Consider the following 26,297-nt stretch of genomic DNA (forward strand, 5'->3'; position numbering starts at 1 on the left):
TTTTAGCTATTTAAAAATACTATGATGTCTCATTTTGAAAAAAACATGAGTCCAAAGTTCAGCAATTCCTACAATTCCTTTTTCCTCTTAAAGTTCAAGTAATGTTAATTTGGATACTCTCTCTCTCTTTTTTTTTTTTTTTGTGAGGAAGATCAGCCCTGAGCTAACATCCATGCCAATCCTCCTCCTTTTGCTGAGGAAGACTGGCTCTGAGCTAACACCTATTGCCAGTCCTCCTCCTTTTTCTCCCCAAAGCCCCAGTAGATAGTTGTATGTCATAGTTGCACACCCTTCTAGTTGCTGTATGTGGGACGCTGCCTCAGCATGGTCAGAGAAGCGGTGCATTGGTGTGCACCCGGGATCCGAACCTGGGCCACCGGTAGCGGAGCATGCGTAACGGCTAAGCCACGGGGCCGTTCCCTGGATACTCTTTATTAATGCATTGATTTTATAACCAGAACAGAACAGTAATTGTTGCTTTAAAAAGATAATTCAGGCCAAGACACTCCCAGGAGGTAGTTGGCGCGAGAGAGAGGGAGGTGAGGTGGCTGGCACCTAGTGTTCCTTCTGCTCAGACAAGACTCATTTTCCTCAGGTCCTTGATCAGCTCAGCTTCAGGTGCCTCATGCAATCCCGAACTCGCTTTTCCAGGGGGTTGGCACAGACACGCTGCCCCCTCTTGGTGAGGAAGCTGAGGAGCAAGGGGGAGAAAGGTTACAGACAGAGGAGGGCTCAGCAAATAGGGGTGGGGAGCCCCCTTCTCCCTGCCCCTTGGATTCCCCACTCAGCCCAGCCTGTTCTTTCCTTTCTCTGCCGCAGGAGCTCAGAGTGTCTCCTCTTGGAGGCCTCTCTCAGCCTCTGAGACTCCCTGAGTGACTCTGGGAGTTTCCTTGGGCAGCTTTGCTTCTGCTTTCTCCTCCCTTGCCTGGCCTCCGCCTTCATTGGGAGCATCTCATACCGGATGCCCTGCAGGATCCCTCCCCTGACCTGGCAGGATCCAGACGGTAGGACTTTTGTGGACACCAGTCCTCCTTTCCCAGGACATGGCTGGTGAGCTTGGTACTTACATGACACCGGGCTGTGAGCACCCAGTGCTTGTTTCAAAATAATCTTTCATGACTTCACATCGGATTTTTCGTGGGGTGTACGCGAGGCAGCAGTCAGCAGGACTGTGAAAGCCTGAGGCAAGAGAAAGGGCCATTTAAGGACTGTCTCTTTTTGAGGAAAACTAGATCTTTTCCCCCTTTCCTCCAAAGTACTAGAGAGGGTGAGAAGGGCAGGACTTGAAAGGGATGTTTTCCTTCTCTGCCAGCACTTGCTGGCATCGCCTCACTTCACTCCCCTTGCAGGGCCACAACGGGGCTAGGACCATTTCTCCCAGAAGAGGAAGGGTCTGATGCCTGCAGGAGGCGTCAGAGAACACCCTCTTCTCCAGGTGAGCCAACTTGGGAGAACCAGGTGGAATAGAGGTCATCAATGGAAGAGGGACCCATGGAGGGTGCTGATCTTCCTTGGAGACCTTCCCCACCGTCAAAACCCTCCTCCTCTCCCCCAGCCCTGTAAACAAGGTGGATTGAAGCCATTGAGCAGATCTGTACCCGCCGGCTGCTTTTAAATATATGCTACAACTAAACATTTACCTTCTCGAGTTATTGAGACTTCAGGCCAGTGCATCTCCATCACGGATTCTATTTGGGAGAAACAGACAAGCAAGGGAGAGACATCACCGGGAGGCAGCATTGTCTCAGTATCTCCACCTGTCTCATTCCTCAGCCCCATCCCCTGGTAGGGAGGCAATGATGCCGGACCACTGGACGCCTGTCTGGGTTCTAGGCCTGACTCCAGGCTCATTTTCTCTGTTAGGGCCTTGAGATTTTTCAGGGAACTTTTGAAAATGTGTGAGATGTGAAAACATTCTATTGACTTTCAAATACAAAAAGCAAACTGCAGATCTAACACGAATAAATCAATTGAATAGCTACATAATGTGATACAGTCCACAATACTTTCTACACATATCTAAAATCCACGGGGTTCTGGAAACGGGAAAACTTTTCATTATCTCATTTATCTGATTTGGTGGCACAACGTTACCCAAAGTGAAGTGAGACTATTTACAGTCTTTATCTGTTTCATTAGTATAAGTATTTTTATGTGTTTGCTGCAGAAATATTACTGTTTGATTAACGTATGCTTCCCAGACTCTGCCAGGAATGTTAAGTAATGTTCAAGTATGTGTTATGTTTTAAAAAATATTATTTATTTTTTTGAAAATGTGGTAAAAAATACATAATATAAAATTTACAATTATGTTAAAATTTACCTTTTTAAATGTGCAGTTCAATAGCATTAAGTACATTCACATATTGCACAACCATCACCACAATCCATCCATGGAACTTTTTTCCATCTTGCTAAACTGAAACTCTGTACCCTTCAACAATAACACCCCATTTCCCCCTACCTGAGCCCCTAGAGACCACCATTCTATTTTCTGTCTCTGAATTTGACTACTTTAATGGTCTCATATGAGTGGAACCATACAGTATTGGTCCTTTTGTTACTGGCTTATCTCACTTATCATAATGTCTTCAATATTCATCCATGTTGTAGCATGTGTCAGAATTTCCTTAGTTTTTAAGGCTGAATAACATTCCATTGTATGTATATACTCTGCTTTTTTTAATCCATTCATTTGTTAGTGACACTTGGGTTGTTTCCACCTTTTGGCTATTATGAATATTGCTGCCATTAGCATGGGTGTACAAATATCTCGTCATGTACTTGCTTTCAGTTCTTTTGGGTATACATCCAGAAGTGGAATTGCTGGATCATATTGTATTACCTTTTTAAAACCTGAAAAATTCTGCATTCCAAAATACATTAAGCCCAAAGTTTTGGATAAGGGATTGTGGACTAGCATTATGCTAACTAGGCAAACACAACTAACCTTTTAGTGCGTTTCTTATATAGATACATATGAATTATATTTAATGAGGCGTATGTGTCCACTTCAATGTGCTTGATATGATGTGTGTGGTACTTGCAAAATGAAGTCTTAAATGGCCTTGTCTTTTCATAACAGCTTCCTAACTCCACCACTTACTAGCTCTGTAATCTTGAGCAAGTTATCTAAGGTTTCTACGCCTGTTTTCTCACTTATAAAATGAGAATAATAATAATAATAATGTGCAAAACTATATAAGTTGCTGATAGTCTACCCCCCAGGGTTGTTAGGAGGATCCAATGGATTAGTATCTATAAGACACTTAGAACATGCCTGCTTGCACCTGGGAAGAACTAGACATTTATCTGTTAAATAAATAAATAGAACGGTTAGGTGGACTTGAGTGACTCACTTGCTAGCTTGTCCCATTTCCTCTTCAAAATGATGCTTTTACACTAGATAGCATATAATAGTTCTAACCGTTTAATTCTATGCTTCTTTTTACAAATTTACAACTTCACTACAGTTCTTTTGATCTAGCACATAATGGTCCAAAGTCAGCTAAGAGAAGATATCAAATAATTCCGGCCACGAGAAGGGAGAGAATTGTTTTCCCAAGTGGGACTAGTCGTTTGTATACAGTTTTCCCCAGAGAACAAAGGCTGCAGACAGAGGTCTATACCCTACTGCTGCTGCTTTTAAATAGGTGCCAAAATTCACATCCATGTCTGGGATGGGAGCAGTCACAAGAGGACAAAGATGTGCCTCTATGTCTCCTCTCCGGACCTCGAGTTAACCATCGACCTGGCCACCAGGCGAGAAGGCTCACTGAACTCACCGTGAATGCGCTGGGCCTGGGATCCAAGAGCAGCAGTAACGATGAGGAAGGACAGGGCAGCTGCAGAGGTCTTCATCTCCCCAGTGCGCAGGCAGAGCTGGCCTCAGGACTCCTGGGCTCTCTGCTCCCTGACTCCCTGGGCCCCCAGCTCTGCCTTTGTATTTACATAAGAAGAGGAGGAGGATCAGAAAGGCACAGGGCAGAGGTCAGAACGCTGTTGTTTGGGTGTACAATAGACAACATGCTATTTCTAAAAAAGGGAACAAGGCTTGAAATGCAACAGGAAGTAGAGGGCAAAGATGACTTGGGGCTTTTCCAACTGCCCAATGGATACAGGCAAAGAGAACGACTATTTTTTATATTGTTTTTTTTTTTTTTTGAGGAAGATTGGCCCTGCGGTAACATCTGTTGCCAAACTTCCTCTTTTTGTTTTTTTTCTCTGCAAAGCCCCAGTGCATAGTTGTGTATCATAGTTGTAGAGCTGGAGCTCTGCCACGTGGGATGCCGCCTCAGCATGGCTTGATGAGAGGTGAGTAGGTCTGCGCCCAGGATCTGAACTGGAGAACTCTGGGGCACAGAAGCGGAACCGGCGAACTTAACTGCTACGCCACCGGGCCGGCCCCCGAGAATGACTACTTTAAGAAGGCTCCTTCCTCTAGGAGATTCATTTAGTCCTCCAAATCAGCTCTAGGAGACACAGTATCATCTATCGCCTTTGGTTCAGTGCGTATACTGCATTCTGGAGAGGTTCCAACCCTGAAGTTTGTTGTCCTCTTAGCTAAATCATTAACACCCACCATTCTCTTGTTCTGGCTGCTTCTGGGTGATTAAGTATATGGTAATATCGGTGGCTCCCATATGCCTGCTGACTCATGTCTTTTGCTATAAAATGGATCCCTTGGCCTGAGGCGATGTTGCACAACTACCATACTGTCTGATCAGGCATTCTGTAAGTCCTTGGATGACTGGGCTGGCAAAGACATTATCGTTAGGGAAAGAAAACCCACATCTGGAGTAAGTGTCATTTCTGCAAAGGTTAGATTTTTCTCCCTTGCAGGGTGGCAGGGGTCCAAGATGATGAACATGTCACTGTATGACTGTATTTTCTCTTTGAGGGTAGTGCCACGTTGAGACTTGACATCTGTTTCTGCTGCTGGAAGGTTAGGCATGCCACAACGGCAGTAGTTAAATTGGCCTTGATGAGAGACAGCCCGTGCTGTTGGGCCATGCGTAGCCTCCATCCTTGCCACTGCAGCCTCTGTCCATGGGCTCATTGCACTAGCACTGTTGGGGCTGAGGGCAGCGGCTGGCTGACATCTACAGAAAAAGTCATTCTATCCATGTGCTCACTGAATTTCTCCTTTGTCGTGAATGCTCTCCATTGGCTTCCAAACCCCTTTAGTCAAGAGTACTAGGGATCTGGTACTCAGGGCTGGCCCAGCATGACTGTAACTCTAAACATCCACTCTTGTGACAAACACCGTTCATGCCTCAAGGGAAAATGCTTCTCCATCTCTCTGCCCTATGTCCTTGAAACGAAGCACACCTGAGTCCAAATGCTGTCAAGGTTTATGGGTGTTGCTGCTGCCAACACTGGAGACACCCTCCTTTGGACTGCTGAGATTTGAGCAGCAGAAGCCTTTAGGTAAGAGAAAAGATAAACCTATTAACTTGTCAAGACCTTTCCTGTCAGAAAGCATGAATGCCATAGGTTCTTGCATAACAAAGTGTTATTCCCCTGTAGTGCTCAGTGTTCATTTTCTTGCTTCTTTTTGTGTTCCAATCTGTAGCAGTGAAACTCCCAAATTTGGACTGCATATACAACAGTTTCACGTGGTTGCAATACGAAGCAATTCATTTTACGTTTAAGCTTGTTTGCTAGTTCATTTATAAGTTTAAAATATTGGCACACCTGACATGGGGCCTCCTTATGGATTCTTGCCCTGGGCCCTGTAAATGTTAGGGGTGGGCCTGACGAGACCCCACAGAGACAGGCTGGCTGGTGAGGTGACCCCCTGGGCTACACTACCTCTCCCGTGTCCTTACTGTAAATACCTGTGTTTGGAAATAATCTGTGCCTCTTCCTTCCTTGTGCATGGTCTTAAATGGTCTCACTACTGCACATGGGAAAAAATTTTCTTTTTAAGTAATAAGGGGAATAACAGACCCTACCAACTTGTCTTGTTTCCCCTGATGTCTGTAAGACTGGGCCCAGGCAATAATATCCCCTTAAAGAGTCCCATAGCTCAAGTCTATTCTATGTTGTAGAATTGAAACTGCTCTGCGGTCATAAATGGATGAGGTCCCTCAGATGTCTTCTGACCATTTCCTGTACGCCTTATTGATATCAAGTCAACTAAAGAGGTTTCAATTTTGCACCAAGCACTTCTCCTAACTCTAGCTTTATCAGAAATTAGGTCTTGGTTTAAATATTTGACTTATTCCTTCCTTTGGTAGATTCTTTACAAAAATGGCTGCAATAATTCCTCCCACCCACTATGTGTGTATTTGGGATGTCCCTTCCCCTGCTGACTCTGGTCTTGGCTATGTGACTCACTTTGGCAAACGGGACAGTAGAAAATGTGATCCAAACAGTGATTTGAAAGGTGCTGGCACATTGAGACTTGTGCTATTTTTCTGCTGGGAACCTTTATACCATTATGTGTACCAGCCCATGCTAGCGTCTTGAATGTTGAGAGACCACGTGGAGAGAAAGATCCCCAGATATCCAGCTGTCCCAGCTGAGAGGTCATGCAAGACCATCAAACCCCAACTGAGTTGCTTCAGACCAGGAGAACCATCCATCCTACTCACAGAATTGTGAGAAGTAATAAACGCTTGATTTTTTTTTAATTTTAGTTTTTTTATTGATTTTATTTTTTTACAAGCTGTTTTAGATTCATAGCAAGACTGAAGAGAGGTAGAGAGATTTTCCATATACTCACTGCCCCTACACATGCACAGCCTCCCCCATTATCAATATCCCCCACCAGAATGGTACCATTTGTTACAATTGATGAACCTACATTGATACATCATAATCACCCAAAGACCATAGTTTACGTTATAGTTCACTCTTGGTTTGGACAAATATATATTGATGTGTATCCATTACTATGGCGTCAGACAGAGTATTTTCACTGCTCTAAAAATCCTCTGTGCTCTGCCCATTAATCTCCCCCACAAACTCTGGAAACCACTGATCTTTTTACTGTCTCCATAGTTTTGCCTTTTCCAGAATGTCACATAGTTGGCATCATACAGTGTGTAGAATTTTCAGATTGGCTTCTTTCACTTAGTAATATGCATTTAATGTTCCTCCATGTCTTTTTCATGGCTTGATAGCTCATTTATTTTTAGTGCTGAATAATATTCTGAAAGTCTGGATGTACTACAGATTATTTGCCCATTCACCTACTGAAGGACATCTTGGGTTGCTTCCAAGTTTTGAATATGCTTCCAGTTATGAATAAAGCTGCTATAAACATCTGTGGACAGGTTTTTGTATGGACATAAGTTTTCAATTCCTTTGGGAAAATACCAAGAAGCATGATTGCAGGATTGTATGGTAGGAGTATGTTTAGTTTTGTAAGAAACCACCCAACTGCCTTCCAAAGTGGCTTTCCCACTAGCATTTTGCATTCCCACCAGCGATGATGAGAGTTTCTGTTGCTCCCACCCTTGTCAGCATCTGGTGTTGTCAGTGTTCTGGATTTTGGCCATTCTAATAGGTGTGTAGTTGTGTCTCCTTGTTGTTAATGCTTGTTTTAGTTCACTAAATTTTAGGATGGTTTGTTATGCAGCAAAGCTAATTGATAATTTCCTCTTTGGGCCATGAAGTTTGGCTAATCTTCTTTATAAATTTGCTTAAAGCAAAAGTAACAGTTCTTTATTCAAGAGGAGGTTTATTCCTTTTTTTTTCCGTTTTGTTATTGAGGAAAAATTCACGTAACAATATTAACCATTAACCATTATACAGTGTGCGATTTAGAGGCATTTAGTACATTCATGATTTGTGTAACCATCATCTCTATCGAGTCCCACAACATTTTCATCTCCCCAAAAGGATTCCCTGTACCCAGAAAGCAGTCACTCTCATTTTCCCCTCCTCAGCCCTGGCAACCACTAGTCTGCATTCTGTCCCTATGGATTTGCCTCTTCTAGATGCTTCATATAAATGGAGTCATGCTATATGTCCCCTTTTGTGTCTGGCTCCTTTCACTTAATGTTTTCAAGGTTCATCCATGTTGTATCATGTATCAGTAATTCATTCCTTTTTATGGCTGAAAAAGAAAAGAAAAGAAAAGAAAAATTCATGAAAGGGATAGCATTTAAACTGGGTCCCCAGAATTAGACTGAGACTGTACACCATTTTAAAATGCAGAGAAATGAGGGGGAACATTCTAGTTAGAGGTGATTGCAAATAGTGGTAATAGCAAGTAGTTGTAATAAGATATGAGCCACTTACTGTTTTACAAATATTTTATAATTATATCCTCACTACAACCCTGTGAAGTAGGTACAATCGTCATCCCCTTTTGCAGATGAGGATACGGAGGCACAGAGCAGTGAAGTAATTTGCCCACACAGCTAGAAACAGGCAAAGCTGGGATTCAAACCAAAGTTTTCTGATCCTAGAGCTAAGGCAGAGGCATCGAAGTGATAAAATTTGAGGCATGTTTTGGGTATGTCCATACCATGCACTTAATGCATAAATGGGCACAAACATTTAACGTGGTAATCAATACTTTAAGACAATTCCTTAAAGTAAATCAATACTTTAACGCCAAGAGTCTTTTTTAGAAAAAGTAAAGTCAGGGACTTTAAATATGTTTATTTTTTCCAGCATCCTTCTTTCTTCTGGAAACTATGCCCCATGAAGCTATTAGGTTCTACGGGGCTCTGTCAGTCTTTTGTCACAGGTGTGGACCCACCTCCCGAGCCCAGCAGTTGGGGTCATTCCCCACTAGCTCTCAGCTTATGATGATGGGGAGAGGCTGTTCCCTCGAGAGGCTCTGTGGGTGCAGCTGTGTCCTGGTGCACCAGCACAAGAGCCGGTGGCACCAACACCAGAGTGCTGTGGAGTCCTATGCCCTCAGACCAGTTTTCCCTGAGCCACACCCCGGCACTTGCGTTTTTTGAGTATGTAAAACAATAAACTATTTTTCTTTTTCTCTAGGACATTTTCGGTGGGCTTTCTGTCACACAGGACTAAAAGTAAAGGAGCTTCCATTCCCCACTCCTGGGCTCGCTCTTGCTTCCTGCCCAGGTTTCTAACTTTCTCACCTTCGTTTCTAAGATCATGACCTGTCAGAGGCCCAAACAAAACCACACAAATTCTTGATGTGTCCAGTAAAGATTTTTTGTTTTTTTTTTTGGTAAGGAATATTGGCCCTGAGCTAACATCTATGGCCAATCTTCCTCTTTTTGCTCAAGGCAGATTGTCGCTGAGCTAACATCTGTGCCAGTCTTCCTTTATATTTTGTATGTGGGAGGCCACCACAGCATGGCTTGATGAGTGGTGTGTACATCTGTGCCCGGGATTCGAACCTGCGAACCCCAGGCCACCGAAGCAGAGCACATGAACCTAACCACTATGCCACCCACCGGGCCAGCCCCATGTCCAGTATAGTTCTTTTTTTTTTTAAAGGTTTTATTTTATTTTATTTATTTATTTATTTATTTTTTTCCCCAAAGCCCCAGTAGATAGTTGTATGTCATAGTTGCACAGCCTTCTAGTTGCTGTATGTGGGACGCGGCCCCAGCACGGCTGGAGAAGCGGTGCCTCGGTGCGTGCCCGGGATCCGAACCTGGGCCGCCAGCAGGGGAACGCGCACACTTAACCGCTAAACCACGGGGCTGGCCCTCCAGTATAGTTTTAAAGGAACAACTCTCTGTGTTTCCTACAGGGCTCTGCTAACAAATCTACACTAAGGCTTCGAGCCCATGGCTTCCTTGGGCCCCATGGGGCTGGGAGTCAGGGCAAAGCTTCAGAAGAGAACAGAATCCAGTGCAATGAGTGAGACCTGAAAGAAAGGGATACTGGGATTAAATCCAGGGCAGAACAATTCCCTGGGGCCGACAGAGGTGAGGGGCATGGGGTAGGAGTGGCCTTGGGCCTCTGTTCTTCCTGCATCCTTAGCTGGAGTACCCCAACTGCATTGTGGTTATTCTGCTTTGAGCCCCAGGTCAGGGCCTGCTTCATGGGTGTGTGAGCTGTGCAGTTGCACAGATCCCCAGGCTTAGAAGGGCCCCATGCTTGGTTTTATATTCTTCTGTAATTGTCTTGAGATTCTTAATGATCTTTCAACAAGGAACCCTGCACTTTGATTTCCACTGGGCCCTGTTCCAGGTCGGTGTGTAGTTGTGGACCCAGGCGCTGTGGGAGTTGGTACAGATGTGTCAGCCCCTTCGGATGATGAAGCTGAGGCGCGAGAGGCAGAGGACTAGGAGTTGAACCTCCATTCAGCTACCCTCCTTATGGAATCCTGGAAACTTCTAGATTGGGGGCAGTTTCCTCTCTGAGGAAGTGTCCCCTACTCCCCAGAACCCCAGACACCACCGACTCAGTGTCTTCCTCAGTGATTCATGTGCCTATGGTCCAGGTGAGCCCCCTCTCCATCTTCTCCCTCCTAGACTCAGCCCCTCTCTACCCACTGAGATCAGCTCCCCCCATCTCCTGCAGGTCTAGCCCAGGCCAGAAGGCCCCCAGCCCCTGCCTGTGTCTGTACACCTGACGGGTGTTCAGAAGTCTGTACCTCCCCTGGAAAGTACCCACCCCCACCCCCTCTTCCCAGGCCCTGTTGGCTTCTCACCATTCCCTGAGGTCAACTGTTTTGGGGCAGAGGGCAGAGGTCTTAAAAGAATTTGTCACAGACTGTGTGGGATATTCTGAGAGATGGAAGAGAGACGGTATGGATAGTCAACCTCTGGTTCTGCCAGGAGAAGGGTGGTGTGAAGCTAAGCCATGTCCTCTAGGAGACCCAAACCTTCTTCTCTGTCCATGAGAGCATCAGGGAAGGGGAAGGAGGAGAAGGTGGCAAGACCATGGAGGTATGGCCTGGCCCCTCTTCTGGGTGCCTCTTTCTCCTCCTTTTTATTTTGCGAGGAAGATTAGCCCTGAGCTAACATCTGTTGCCAATCCTCCTCTTTTTGCTGAGGAAGATTGGCCCTGGGCTGACATCTGTGCCCATCTTCTTCTACTTTACATGTGGGACGCCTGCCACAGCATGGCTTGATGAGTGGTGCCTAGGTCCACACCCAGGATCTGAACCCGTGAAACCCAGGCCGCCAAAGCAGAGTGTGTGAACTTAACCTCTACGCCATTGGGCTGGCCCCTCCTCCTATTTTTAATTTATCCTTTTCTAACACCTCTCCTCCTCCTCTACTAACCCCTCCTGTCCACTCCTTCCCTCATACCCTCCCCAAGGCTGGACTATACCCAGGACAGGCCACAAGAAGGGAGGACTGTCTTCCCTGCAAAAGGGGGGGGGGGTCACAACCCTTTCCCATTCCCCTAGGTCTCAGGAAGATGCTGGGACAGGATGGGGAGGATTGTCTGCATGCAGCAGAGCAGAGCCTTGACTGTGAAGCAGGAAAACTAGATTTGCCCTTGTTTCTGCTTTGGAAAGCTGTGTGACCCCAGACAGGACACTTACCCTTTCTGGGTCTCTGTCCTTAAAATTGCAAATAATATCAGATGGGGCATTGTATATGCAAAATGAAATATGAAACTGCAAATAATACCAGATGGGGTATTGGGATATGAGTTCATGTCTATTTGACATGCCTGACTGCCAAAATTCCCAACCTTTGAGCAATATAGGCAGATATTCTTATTGTCCTGTTACAGATGAAGAGGCTCAGGAAGCCTAAACGACTCACGGAAGGTCACAGGCTGGTCAGTGGCAGAGCTTCTAGCCTGGAAGGTCCCTGAGAGCAGAGACCGTGTTTCTGCCCACAGTGTGTTCCAGCGTGTTGACAGAATGGGTGGCACAGAGTGAATACGTGCGTAAATAAATGAATGATTGTTGAATGAGCCGGGTTGGAACCTAAGTTTATCTGACTCTAAAGCCTATGATTGTCCTAGTATGTCTTATCTTATCTCTATGACAATACTTATTTTAACGATAGTTACCTTTCATTAATTCCTGTATTGTGGGCAGGGCTGGGACTTGCGTGTGGTGAGTGAGGGACTGGCCTTTTGCTCAAAATTTAAGGGGGCACCAAAAAACTGAGTAATTAAGACAAATGATATTGTAATGAAATATTTTAAAAATCAAAATTAGTGCCAAAATATCAAAATTTTAAATAAAGATGGGATCAGTAACAGCGCTATGCCCAGCCATATTGGAGCCTGAGGCAAAAGGAAATCCGTGGGAGCTTTCTGTTAGAACATCCACCCATCCGTCCGTCTGTCCGTCCATCTACATAATACATATTTACTGAGTGCCTACCATTTGCCAGGCCTTCTGCTTGGCACCAAGAATACCACGGAAAGCCAAAAGATCGTGTCCATGTTCTCCTGGAGGCAGTCATTAAATAAATAATCACATAAGTAGATATATACTAATACATTGTAATAAACAATACAATGGAAAGTAGTATATCGGGGGCTAAGAGAATGCCTTTCTGAGAAGAGAACATCTGAGCTAAGTATAAAATGATCAATGTTAGGTAGGTTGAAAAGCAAGGAAAAGAGAAATACAGGTAAGAGAAACAGCTTGTGCAAAGGTCCTGAGGCAGGAGGTCCTAGCACACATCAGGAACTGAGTGTGGCTGGAATCCTGAGAGCAGAGGAAGGGAATACCTGTTAGGGCTGGAGAGGCAGACAGGGGTCAGATTGCACAGGGCATACATAGGCCATGTTGTGGTTATGAGTTTTACCCTGAGGACAACAGGGAGCCTTTGATGTGTTTTAAGCAGGGAAAGCATGATCAGTTTTACATTTTGTTAAGCTCACTCGAGTAGTTTGTGAAGAGTGGGTTCAGGCGGCCAAGGGTGGAGAAACCAGTTAGGAGGCTACTACAGTCCTCCAGGTGGAAATGATCAGGGCTGGACTCAGCTGTAACCAGGGGAATGAGGAGGAGAGGATCTCTTGATGGTGGGAGTGACTGGCTGGGACCTCCAGCTCACTTGCCAAAGTGGGGTGAGGGGCTGGGGACGAGGTGCTGCTTACTGCGTGAGGAACCCCGGAGGAGGAGCAGTTCCACATTCCCAGAACTGACCACTCAAATACCAAGCAGGAACAGCCACCCCCACTGCGGCTTTGTGCTAACAGGGCAGGCCCATCCTCTTAGAGTATGTCCAAGAAGACACATTACTTCGAAGACCTAGCCTCACTGAGTCTGAATGTCCTCATCTATAAATGGGAATCTACACCACAAGACTGTGGGGGGATCAAATAAGATGTCGTCTGTGGAGCACCTCACACGATACCTGGCACATAGTAGGTGCTCCACGAATCTGTCTCCCTTCTGTGACCCAGATGTCTCCCCTCCCTGGTGGGCCAGGTGACAATGGGCTGTCTGTAGGATTATAAGTCTAGGGTTTTTGTTAGCACCCCCGTCTGCCTTCCTCACTTCCAAGCCCTCTGTTTGGCCCTGCAACATCGTTTACCTGTGCCTAAGAGCTCACTGTCCCATTGTCCCCTGCCTTCCCTTCCATCCTTCCTGGAAGGCTTGGGTGGCCCCAAAGCCTGGAAGTCACCAGATGTTCCCCACCTCTCAGCTGATTCCTGACTTTTAGTTTTGGCCTTTTAAGGCCTGTTAAAATGCTCTGGTGAGTCACCCACACTTTATTGTGAAAGGAGGCTCACAGAGCTGATTTTAGGATGGCATCTGAGTGAGAAGAAAATTGAGGGCACGAGGAAATTAAGGATTGGGGCTTGGGAGACGCCCTAAAGTGGTCTAAAGGGGGAAGCTGAGGGCAACAGAGGCAGACTCTATTCATTTCCTGATTTTTCCCTTTACTGTATCGGGCAACCTCCTTTCTCTCCCCGAAAGACATGTAAAAAAAAGATGGTAAATACCACTCACATGGGCATGATACCACCTTGATACAGATCCACAAAGAAGGTTGTGATTTTTAACCCCTGAACTCACATTGAATGTATTAAAGGTGGGAGGAGGTGAGAGATGAGGGAAGAAGGTTTTGGAGAGGCTGTGGTAATGCTGAGAGTTCTACTTCTCTCGAGGAAGGCTGGAGATGCTTTCCTGTACATCTAAAGTTGGAAAGAGGGGCTTCAACCAGATGATTCAGCAGTTTGGGGGATGCAGCGGACAGCTGTCTGACTCTGGTCTGGAAAATCTACAGGAAGAGAGGTGGGCTGGCCGGCTGCTTTGAGGGTGGCACAAAGGGAAGTTTTTGCACTGGTTGGCTTGTTCAGGGCAGAGGGTGTGAGTGTTTCCCATGGACCAGATGTAAGCCTTGAACCAGAGGGAGGGCCAGTGTGTGGTCATCTCAGGTCCTGTCCAAGGGGACCACCCAGAAGGGAGAATGCCTATTCTCTGCAAAGAGAAGGAGTTAACACTGTATTCCTCAGGGCTGAGAAAGAGAAAGCTTCCAGCCCAAGCAAAGCAATGCTTGACTTGTCAGGGAGATGCAGGTGACAGGTCCCCAGTGGTAGGTGGGTGGGTGGTGGACATCGTATGAAAAAGAGTCAGCTTCAGATACCTGCCAAGCCCAGAGAGCACTGGTGCTAGATGCCCAGGACAGACCAGTCAAGTAGGAACTTTCTAGTTCTCTTCACCTTTTATTCTATTGAGATAGAATTCACATACCAGAAAGTTCACCCTTTTAAAGTGTACAATTCAGTGTTTTTTGTATACTCACAAAGTTGTGCAACCATTACCACTATCTGATTTCAGGACATTTTAAAATCACCCCTGTTGGGACGAAAAACTTTTCCTCTACCAACTTAGGTCCCAGTGGTGGGGGCTTTCAAATTAATTGACAACAGACAGAGTAACAGGAGAAAAGTTCAATTATGCCTGTGGGAGTACTCTATAGACAGTGTAGCTCCCTGAACAGCTAGGGGGTAAATATACCACCTTAATGGAGGTGAGGGGGGGAGCGGTTAGGGCTTCAAAGGATGGAAGGTTCTGATAAGGCTTGTTCACACAGTTTTTTTGGAATGTCCCTGGAGGTGGGGTTTGTGGCAGCTGACTCTGATAAAGCTCTGCTTTAGTCAGTAAGTAAGCTTCAGATAAGATTTGTTTCTGCGTCTGTAGTAGCTCAGATGTTTTCACTCGGAAGTAATCTTTATATTATTTCTGGTGGGTTGTTAGTCCCTTCACCCCCAAAAGAAACCCTGTACTCATTAACAATCACTTCCATTTTCCTCTCCTCCTAGCTCTTGGCAACCACTTATCTACTTTGTGACTCTATGGATTTGCCTATTCTGGAAATTTCATATAAATGAGGTCATACAAGGCCTCTCCTTTTCTATCTTCCAGATCTCCAACCCTGAAAGGGTCAGAAATCCACGGACGGGGGCAGTAAAAGGGCTGGGTAGGGAAAGGCCTCCTTGCCCGACCACAGGCTTTCCACCTGCAAGAGGCCCAAGATGGGGAGGGAGAGAAACCTTGTCATTGAGGCAAGATTGAAGTTGGACTTTCACATGGGATTGTAAGTTTTATTTATTTTTATTTTTAATTTTTTTGTGAAGAAGATTGGCCCTGAGATAACATCTGCCAATCCTCCTCTTTTTTTGCTGAGGAAGACTGGCCCTGGGCTAACACCCATGCCCATCGTCCTCTACTTTATATGGGACGCTGCCGCAGCATGGCTTGCCAAGTGGTATGTGGGTGCGTGCCTGGGATCCGAACCGGCGTATCCCGGGCCGCCGCAGCAGAGAACGCACTTAACCGCTTGCGCCACTGGGCCGGCCCCTATTTATTTTTATTGATACTGTGTTTTGTGACTTAAGTGACTACATAATGGTTGGTATTATTTGAAAGCAGCTAGGAAAATCCTGGGGACTGCCTTGAGTTTTATCTAGAGGCAGAAGGAAAACTAGCTCTCAGAATTAAAGACATAGCGGGAGACTGAAACTAAAGCTGCTATGTAATTTACTCCCAAAGTTGTCCCTGTTCAAGGTGTCAGTGACAGTACACAGGGGCTCTGATCTACATACGTCACGGGACGTCTGTCTCTCTTCCTGGGAGTGAGACTGATGCCAAACGCCTAACAGTGGTCTGCAGGTGGCCTCCTCAAGGACTGCTCCTGGCACATACTGGACAAGGAAGCCCCTTTAAGGTCTCCGAGACCCTTCTTTGGGCTCATTTCCTGTGAAGCATGGCCAGGCCAGCTTCCGGCCTCAGCATCACCTAAAGCAGCCTGAAGCAGACCTGTCAACTTCCTACCAACCGTTTCTTTCTTGCCCCCTCCCTTCCCCCAATATTTGCCAAAGCTCTCACTGTCTTTGGGCTTCTGGAAGTTCAAAGAGGAACATAGCAGAGTCCTTGACTCACCTAGCCCCATCCCTGCCTGGGAATTGGTCTTCTCTGACCCTTGATAATTGTCTCCTTCCAGTTAAAAGTAATAAACCTCTTTTGTCCAGAAGACGCTTGGTTGGATTATTGCTTCTGCTTTTTGCAAAGCTGTAGAGTAAAAGCCAAGCCCCAGAGTCAGGAGAGGAGGGATGAAGTTGAATTTTATGATCTGGGCCTTTTCCTTTGGCAGCCAGGCAGGATATAGGGGAGGATAACCCTGTTATAGAATAGGCCCCCCTCCCCCGGGGGCTGGAAAGAATATGGTGACTGCGTGGACACATGGAGAGGAATACTGCAGTCCTGGCCCCGGTTTCACTTTAGTTGGGATAGGAATTTACAAAATGTCTTTGAGTCTCTGCCATATCAGGCGGTGAGGGACAGATGACAAGAGAGTGGCACCCTTCCAGGATGTCAATTCAAAGCTCAAAACTTGAACTGTTCCACTAACACTACTAACTTAATTGGCTGCAAGAGTCATGTAACCTCTCTGAATGAGTTTCCACACCTGTAAAAACAAGACTGATGATTTCTCTCTGGTAGGGTAGTTGTGACATGTTGAAATAATTTTCTAGAACCAAGATGGAGCTGCTTCTGCCCAGGGTGCCACGTCAGCAAACTGCACTTCCATGTTTCTGTAAATGCTCCACTTCACCAGAAATGCAGACTTTCCAGTCAGCCAATCCCCAAATGCCAGCCCAGCTCTGGGATCTATGTTTATCTCCTCGTTCCTTAATCTGTCCAAATATGCAACCCCAGCCAAACATATGCTGTCTCCGAGTTGCTGCTTCTAATATTCTATAAAACTCACTCTTGCCCAAACATCCTTGGGAAGAGAACTCCACTGCTTGTGAGGCTCTGCTCTCCCCCAGTCCATGGATTTTTCCCTTGAATAAAGGACATCAAACTCATCCCTGAGCTGTTTTATTTTCATCATTTGACAGATAATTCGAAATAATGTATGTACTTTGAGTTAATTTTTGTGAGTGGTGTAAGATAATGGTCCGGTTTCATTCTTTTGCATGTGAATATATATGTCAATTATATCTCAATAAAGCTGGAAAAAAAAATGATGTAGGTAAAGCACCAAACACAGTACCTGGTGTAGCTAACATTTTTATTAAACATTTATTAGGTGCCAGGGAGTGTTCTAGGAGCTTAAATGTGTTAACTAATTTAATCCTCACAACAATCCTGTGAGGTAGGTGCTATTATCATCTCTATTTTACAGATAAGCAAACTAAGGCATAGAGAGGTTGAGTAACTTGCCCAAGCTACTCAGGAGAATAAATGATAGCTTTTTTTTTTTTGCTGAGGAAGATTGGCCCTGGGCTAACATCTGTGCCCGTCTTCCTCTACTTTATATATGGGATGCCTGCCACAGCATGGCTTGATAAGCAGTGCATAGGTCCGCACCCAGGATCTGAATCCATGAACTCTGGGCTGCCAAAGCAGAGCATGAGAACTTTACTACTATGCCGCCAGGCTGGCCCTGATAGCTATTGTTTTTAAGATTATTTCCCTTGCACCAAGTCTTTCCTTTGTACTTACTTGAGAGCCTCTCTTCTTATGTTTCAAGGGAAAGAACAGTGTAAGGACTAGCTCATTCTTCCCCCTGCCGTTTTCACAGGCATTTCTACTCTGATCACTTTGCTTCTAGCTCAGTCTCAGGGCATGCTCATAAATCTCACATAAAGAGTTTAGGTATCGTCTGATATAAAAGAATAACTCTGTGACTCTGACTGTTGATTTTGGAGACCATAAAACAGTTTAAGTTACAATAGTGATGAGAGAAATAATTTTTTCAGGGCATGAGGAATCTTTTGTTTTTTATTTTTATTTTAAAATAATTTTAGACTCACATAGAGATTGCAAAAATAGTACAAAGAATTCCTGCACAACCCTCACCTGGCTTCCCTCAATGATAACATCTTACAAAACTTCAGTACAATCATCTGTACTAGGAAATTGACAGTAGTATGATATTATTAACTAAACAGATCTTAAGATTTTACTGTATTTTACACACACTCATTTTCTTTTGGTGTATACTTCTATGAATTTTGTCATATGCATAGATTTGTACAACCACCATCACAATCAGGGTACACATCCATCATATCCTCCCCCCACCTCCTGAGTGATCTGTTCTCCATCACTGCAATTTGTCATTTTGAGACTCTTAAATAAGTGGAATCATATGGTAAGTAACCTTTGATATTGGCTTTAAAGCCCTTGAGCTCCATCAAAGTTGTTGTATGTATCAATAGTCTGCTCCTTTTCATAGGTGAGTAGTATTCCATGGCATGGATGTACCACAGTCTATTTAAGCATTCACCCATTGAAGGACATTTGGATTGTTTCCAGTTTGGAGTTATTACAGGTAAAGCTGCTATGAATATTTGTGTATAGTTTCCTTTGTTTTTAAGACTAATTGTAGCTTCATCAATAGCCTTTTCTTCCCCTATATAAATAACTTGGCCTAAAATTCCCCACAGAGAAAAAGAACCAAAAAATATCAGAAAAATCAACCTTCCCTCCTCTGCTAATAATATTAAATATATGAAATATAATATTAACTATTTCAAATCCAAAATCTTCAAGAAAAGTCTGTAAGCTCTAGCTCTTCTTTTATGAATCAGATATTAAACTTTCATGAGGCAAAATTTAGGGGGAAGCCCAAACTGAAAACCTATTTTTTTCCCTCAAAATTGAGATTCATAGTTGATATTGACAACCAGGTGCTGGGGTAGCATTCATCATCTATTGATTTATTGACGGATTGATTGACTGATTGATTAAACTAACAGTTATTAAGTGTCTACTAAAGCCCAGGGCCAGACAATTGGAATATAGTGGTGAGCAGAATGGAGACATCTTCTCATGGCAGCTAGTAGTAAAGAAATAACTACACAAATGAAACTCAAATTACAAATTGTGGTTAATGATCTGAAGGAAAAGCCAAGGATACTCTAAGAGAACAACAAGAAATCCTAAATTGGGTTTGGTGGCCATTTAGGCTAAGATTTGCAGAGTGGGAATGAGCTAGGGACAGAGTATGGGAAAGCCCTCCAAGAGGAATGTTGAGAAAAACTGTGAAAGACTTTAAAATGAACTGCCTCTCCCCCACCACCCCCCCAAAAAAGGTTACTTGGTGTCCTCTCTGGGGTACTCTTCTGGATTACCTGATTCTTTCAGTGATGTTTTATAGTTTTCAGGGTACAAGTCTTCCATTTCTTTTGTTAAATTCATTCCTAAGTATTTTATTCTTTTTGATGCTATTGAAAATGTAATTATTTTCTTAATTTAATTTTTGGATTGTTCATTGCTAGTGTACAGAAGTATATTTGCTTTTGCATATTGATCTTGTATCCTGCAACCTTGCTGAATTCATTTATTAGTTCTAGCAATTTTTTTTTGTTTGCTTAAAGAAATTAAAGAAGAGCTGAATAAATGGAAAGATATCCCATGTTCATGGATTGGAAGACTTAATATTGTTAAGATGGTAATACTCCCCAAATTGATCTACAGATTCAATGTAATTGCTGTCAAAAATTTTTTTTGTGTGTGGAATCCTTTGCATTTTCTATATACAAGATTATGTCTACATTCTCCTCTAAACTGGAGTGGTTGTAATATCTTACTGTTTTCCTCATTATTTAATGAGTGTCTTTGTCCATTTGGTCTACTATAAAAAATATCACAGACTGGATAGTTTATAAGCAACAGAAATTTATTTCTTACAGTTCTGAGCCTGAAAGTCTGAGATCAAGGTACCAGCGTGGTTGGCTGAGAGTCTTCTTCTGGGTTGCAGACTTCTCATTGTGCCCTCACATGGTGGAAAGGGCTAGGGATCTCTCTGGAGTCTCTTTTATAAGACAGGATGAGGATAGTAAGTTTTGACTTACACCCTTATGATTTAAGCACCTCTCAAAGACCCCATCTAATAATACCATCACCTTTGAGGGTTAGGGTTTAAACATATGAATTTTGGGGGAACACAAACATTCGGACCATAGCAATGAGTTAAATAAAATTTTTGACACTTTTAAAATATTTATATGAGAGTTATGATTTTACCTTTTTAAAACAATTATCTTTTAATGGAAACAGTTTCCAAGACAAGAAAAAGTAAATCTTGGGGAGTGAAAACAAATGGTTGGAGGGTGGGGAGAAGTGTAAGCACGGTGCAGAAGGGGCTGGAGAGGAAGTTGCATTGCGCTGACTGTTGTAGGGCAGGTTAAGGAATTTACATTTCTATCATAAATGTAATGGTAGTCAATTGAAGTGTTTTAAGCAAGAGAGTGACGTATTCTGTCATGTGCTATAAAAAATCACTCTGCAGACAAAGGACCAAGAGGATGCAGTCAGGAGGCTATGGCCATAGGTCAGGTGAGAGATGTTGGTGGCCTGGACTATACTGGAAGCAGCGGAGATAGAACAAATGGATGAATTTGAGATATAATGTGTTTTGGAGAAACAAGTAGCTTGGGGATTGATTACATGTTGAGACTAAAGGGTAGAGAAGTTGATTCCCAGATTTCTTCACGAGTGTCAGGGTGGATGGAGATGCCTTTGATAGAAATGTGTAAGACAGTCATAGCACCCAAGCTATGAAAAATATTATCATGACATTGAGGCATCTGTTTTCTTCCTGTTACTAAAGAAAGACAAAAAAATTTGCCCTCCGCCTCATATCTCCTATAAGAACCCTTTCCTTGCTCAGCTAAACACACTTTTCTGCATGGAGGAGAAGTGAAAAAATGATTTTCGTGTTCTAGGGGATTTATATACATCATCTAATTTGATCCACAAAGCAAACCTGGAGACACTGTAAGTATGATATCTAAGGGTTAATGAGGACAAGTAGCTTGTTCTGGGTCACACGGAGTCTGTGACAAAGTTCACATTTGAAGCCAAAATGTCTGACTCCAATGCTCATACTTTGAATGCTCTTGTTAAAATTATTAACTTTGCAACCTTGGGCAAATCTGCTTACTTTTCTTAGTCTTGTTTTTCACCCCTATAAAATAGGCCAAATAATCCCTACCAAGGTGTTTCGATGAATAGAGCAATATTTGTAAGGAATCAATACAAATTTCTTCCGTGTTTGAATTTCTAGAAGGAAAAGAGTGGACTATTGGCAAGCTGCTCTTTTCTGTGCCATTTGTCATAGACATTTCCATTGCTCATGCCTTTTTTTCCCTTTCATATCTTTCCCATTTCCATTTTATCTTCAGGCTGCAGCTGACAGCACAAGAGCCCTGCCAGTGGTGACATTTTCCCCCACTCACAACCTGGGTCTGTCCGACAGGGCCTCTCTAAACAAACTGTTTCGTAGAAGCTCATCAGATGCAATAAAACAGCCACTCCTTCCACCATTGCTGTTCCAGAGAACCACGCACCTTCTTCTTTTGATTTCTTTTTAATCGGTCTTAGCTTATAGCCATACAAAAATAGGTAGTGACCAGATTTGGACCCTGAGTCGTAGTTGCTGACGCTTGAATTAGAAAGTCATGAATGAAGGATGGTGAGAGGTCAAGGATACTCCCAGGTCTTGCACCAGCAGTGGAAGGGATGAGCTGCTTTTTACCTCAGTGGGGAAGATGGAGCAGAAGTCTAATCACAGAGCCGTGGAAACAGAGAGCCCTGGGGCCTCAAGCATCCGTCATATGCTCATCCCTGATGAACAAAAACTCAATCCTCATTCCACACATTTCCCCCCATTTTTTTTCCTGCTTGTTATAATCACTTCTTTTGCTTGAGGGAGAAATACGAGCGCTCTTTTTGTTGGTTAGGTGTTTTATAGACATCATTAAAACCCTGTGAATTGGGTGTTACTGCCACGTTTTCTAGGAAAGAAGATGGAAACTTTAGGAGATTAACTTGTTCCTGATCCAAAAAAGAAAAAAAAGTTAAGTGGCACAGTTAAAACGAGAAGCCAGGATGCCTGGCTCCTTAGCCTATTATTTGAACTTCTCCATTAACATTACTAGCTGGGTGGTATTGGAAAAGTCACTTATCGTCCCTGAACTTCAGTTTCCATACTTATAAATGGGGTAATACTTTCTGTTTTTGCGCATTGTTGAGGTGATTAAAGTCAAGGAGTTTGCACAGTGCCTTAATGTGGTAGTTGTTCACTAGAGGCCATTGCTTTCTTAATACCGTCTCCTGGGTGCCTTCTCCTAAGGCACTGCTTGGTTTCCAGTGGGTAAAGAGCAGCCTAATGTCACGCCCTCTTTTTTTTTGCCTTTCCCCAGCCCTTCTCTTGCTCATTCCTTTTCTCCTTGGCACAGCCTCAGGCACCCTCCTCCATTCCCTATTATCGTCCAGCTGCAGGTGACAGCACCAAACATTCCTGGCCGAGTCACCTTCTCTTTCATAAGCCCTGGATCACCCTGTCCCTCTGCAGCCCTGGGCTCTCTTGGCTGGGAGGGGTGTGAAGATTTGTACCCAAGGAGCCATTCCTTAGAGGTTATTGGAGGCAGGCAAACAGGTGTTCTCCTGCCACCACTGCTCTTGGAGATGTCAGAGCAGCTTAGGTCAGAACACCGTCAAGAAAAGTAGATATCAAATTAAGTTTTCTCCCTTTCTTCCTACTTCCCTGCCTCCCTCCTTCCCTTCTTCATTTCCTCTCTTGCCTCTTTGTATGTCAGGTACTCAGATGTTAACCCTAAGTTAGCATCTTGCCCCTCAGTTCATGGCCCCTCACCACCATCAGTCGAGTCCAAGTCACTACTGAATTTTATTGTTTTCTCCTTTATCCTCTATGAGTATGCCCACTCTCCTTCCCCTGTGGGCACTCATTCTGATGTGCTTAATGTGTGCCTTTCTTTTGTTTAGATACATGTGTATTCTTTTTTTTTTTTTTTTTTTTTTGCTGAGGATGATTAGCCCTGAGCTAACATCTGTTGCTAATCGTCCTCGTTTTTTGCTTGAGGAAGATTGGTCCTGAGCTAACTTCTGTGCCAATCTTCCTCGACTTTATATGTGGGTTGCTACCACACATGGCTGGTGGGTGGTGTAGGTCCACACCCGGATCTTCCTCTTTTTGCTGAAGAAGATTAGCCCTGGGCTAACATCTGTGCCCATCTTCCTCTACTTTATATGTGGGATGCCTGCCACAGCATAGCTTGATAAGCAGTGCACAAGTCTGCGCCTGGGATCTGAACCCATGAGCCCTAGGCTGCCGAAGTGGAGTATGCGAACTTAACTGCTATGCCACCAGGAGGGCCATGCAAACATAATCTTTGCATATGGGTATTAATATTCTTGGCTGATTTACATCTTCCTATCTATGTTTAAGTATAAACTTCTGAGGCTTACCCACTAGGGTACAGTGTTATTATCTTAAACAAATTGAGATTACTGAGCCAATTATTTACAGTCTCCACCAGATCACCATCCCAGCAGCAAGGGTTGCTTATTGGCCAAAAGGGACTTGAGATCTGGGCCTGTGCACTTCCAGAGTGTTTCCTCTCCACCATAACTGCGTACATGGAGCTCTATTTTAGTACTTGAAATGACAACAAGAGTTTTGGAGTTCACTTTTTTAAAACAAGTTGGTGTCCTCTAGGTCCCCTCAAGTGATTCTTCTGTGTGACCCGTGTAGACAGAAGTCAGCACCGTCACTGAGGGTACAGCAAACATTCCTCACAGGTAGGCTAGAATCTTTCATTTCTTTAGTTTTCATAGCACATTTATTACCTTCCCCCCTGACACTAAAGACACTTTAATGCCATTCTGTTGTCCTTTAGACCTTTCTATAATTCTCTCTGAGCTGCGTGGGTGGAATTTTGCACCCTTTGCTAAGGTTGTGGCTGACTTCCTTCAGGAATTTCTTTCCACATAATTTAATTCTGAATTTTCCTGGTCTTCCTGATTGCCTGGGTATGGTTCACAGATGCCTGATTGGGTTCTGTGTACCTGCCAAGCCCTCGTCCAGTTCTGAGGCTCATCGTGAGGTCATATGGATGAGAGCTTGGACTGGAGTGGTGGTAGAGGAGCTGAAGAGGATTTGAGAGGGATTTTAGCAGAGCTGACAGAATTTGTTGATGGATTAGATGGGGGTGTGAAGGAGAGGGGTTTCAAGGATGACTTCCTATTTTCAGCTTGAGCAACTTGGAGAATGGAGATTCTGTTTCCTGAAGAGGGTGACTTGGAGAAGGAGTACTGCCCACAGCAGTTATAGTTCTGCATTCATAGGACACTCAGTATCCATCTCAGCTCCCCTCAGGACCAAGCACTCCAGGTACCTAAGGAGAAGAGCCACATCTGAACAGCAGCAGAAGTGAACTGCCATTGTTTTCTACTTTCTGGAGCCTGTCCTGTGAAGTTCATTAGTGGCTACCTCCCAGCTGGGAAGACATGCTCTTCAAGACAGACTTGTTCCAAAGATTGTCTCCTGGCAGTCCTCTCCTCTGTAGGCTTGTTTCTGAGCCTACGTGACTTCATCCATCCATTCATCCATCCATCCATCCATCCATGCATCCATCCATCCATCCATGCATCCATCCATCCATCCATCTGTCCATCCATCCATTCAACAAATAGTCTCCAGTGCCTACTCTGTACCAGGTACTCTCTAGGCACTGAGGGTAGAGCAGTGAATAAATATTAAAGAATCTCTACCATCATGAAGCTTACATTCTAACTGAAGGGGACAAGTAAACATAAATAAGTAAATGTATAGTGCAATACAAGTTGATAGGTGCTATGGAGTTAAAGAAAACAAGTAGGGAAGGAGTATAAGGAATTTTTCTGGGGGGAGGGTGGTGCTATATAGTATAGGATGTTCAAGGAAGGCCTTCCTGATAAGGTGGCATTTGAGCAGAGACTTGAAGGAAGCTGACCAGATGTGAGGGAGGAGCATTTCCACAGTGGGAACTGGCACAAGACCCTGGGGCTGGATCCTCCCTGTTGTGTTTGGGGAACAGTAAGGAAGGCATTAAACTGGAATCGGGGGAGCTGGGGAGGAAGCAGGAGATGAGATCAGATGGTATGGGGGCTGGTGGGCGAGTCATGTAGAATCTTGTAGACACTGTGAGGGCTTTGACTTTGACTCCGAGATAAGAAGCCATTGGGGGATTTTGAGCAGGAGAATGGAATGATCTGACTTATGTTTGAAAAGGATCAATGGCCGTTCTGTTGAGATTACAAGCATGGATACCTTTATGAGACTATTTTAACTGTCTTGGTGAGAGACAGAGGGTGATGGAGTAGCAGCAGAGGTGGCAGTGAGTGCTCAGGTTTTGGATGGCTGAAGTACAAGATATGTGAGGTGGTAAAGAAATAGCAGAATCATGGATGACTACAGGATTTTGTTTGGAGCAGCTAGAAGGATGGAGCTGCCATTTACTGAGATGGGGAAGGCAAAGGACGAGCAGATTTAGGGACATTCAGGAGTTGTTTTGGACCAGAAAAATTTGAGGAACTATTAGACACCTAAGTGGAGATGTCTCAGCTGGGGACGTGTTATTTTGGAAGTTGTCAGTGTACAGGGGAGTACGGAAGCTGTGAGTCTGGCTGAGATCACCTAGGGAATGGGATTGATAGAGAAGAGTTAGGAGGACTGTGCCCTGAATGGACTTTATGAGCTCTATACCACAGGGATATGGGATGATTAAATGATGTTGTGTATATAGAGCGCTTTGCACAATTTTTGGCACATAGTAGGTCCTTCTCTAAGCTCCTTCCTTCCCTCCTGTAGGCAGACACGTTCACCTTGCTGGTGGCCAGGTGGTGGTGGGTTACCTGTATGACTGTAAGTCTCCTGTCTTTATGTCCCTGCTGCTCAACCTCCACCTGCAGCCTTGTTGACCAGCTTGGTCCTCCAGCTTCAGGGCATCTTCTGTGTCCAACAGCTCACTATCCCTTGACATTTGGGCTCCCTCCCATCCTTCCCAGGGACCCCAGGCCTTCCCCACCTCCTCACTGATTCTCGTCTGTTTGGATTTGGGATTTGAGCTCCCCCAAAGCTTTGATCACATTTTAGTGTGAATGGAAGTGCAGAGAACTGGTT

General features: G+C 44.3%; 1 protein-coding gene across 1 annotated transcript; it reads right to left on the reverse strand.

The window, feature by feature from the left end:
* Positions 1–406: 406 nt before the first annotated feature.
* Positions 407–4,017, reverse strand: LOC131416672 (C-C motif chemokine 23-like). The gene is made up of 4 exons (XM_058559332.1): positions 3,786–4,017; positions 1,641–1,688; positions 1,068–1,179; positions 407–691 (listed from the first exon to the last, which is right to left on the reverse strand). The coding sequence occupies exons 1-4, from the start codon at positions 3,859–3,861 to the stop codon at positions 604–606; spliced, it is 324 nt and encodes a 107-aa protein (XP_058415315.1). The 5' UTR covers positions 3,862–4,017; the 3' UTR covers positions 407–603.
* Between the last annotated feature and the right edge of the window lie 22,280 nt (positions 4,018–26,297).

The sequence above is a fragment of the Diceros bicornis genome, chromosome 18, assembly GCF_020826845.1.
Source record: "Diceros bicornis minor isolate mBicDic1 chromosome 18, mDicBic1.mat.cur, whole genome shotgun sequence".
In the NCBI taxonomy this organism is placed as follows: domain Eukaryota; kingdom Metazoa; phylum Chordata; class Mammalia; order Perissodactyla; family Rhinocerotidae; genus Diceros; species Diceros bicornis.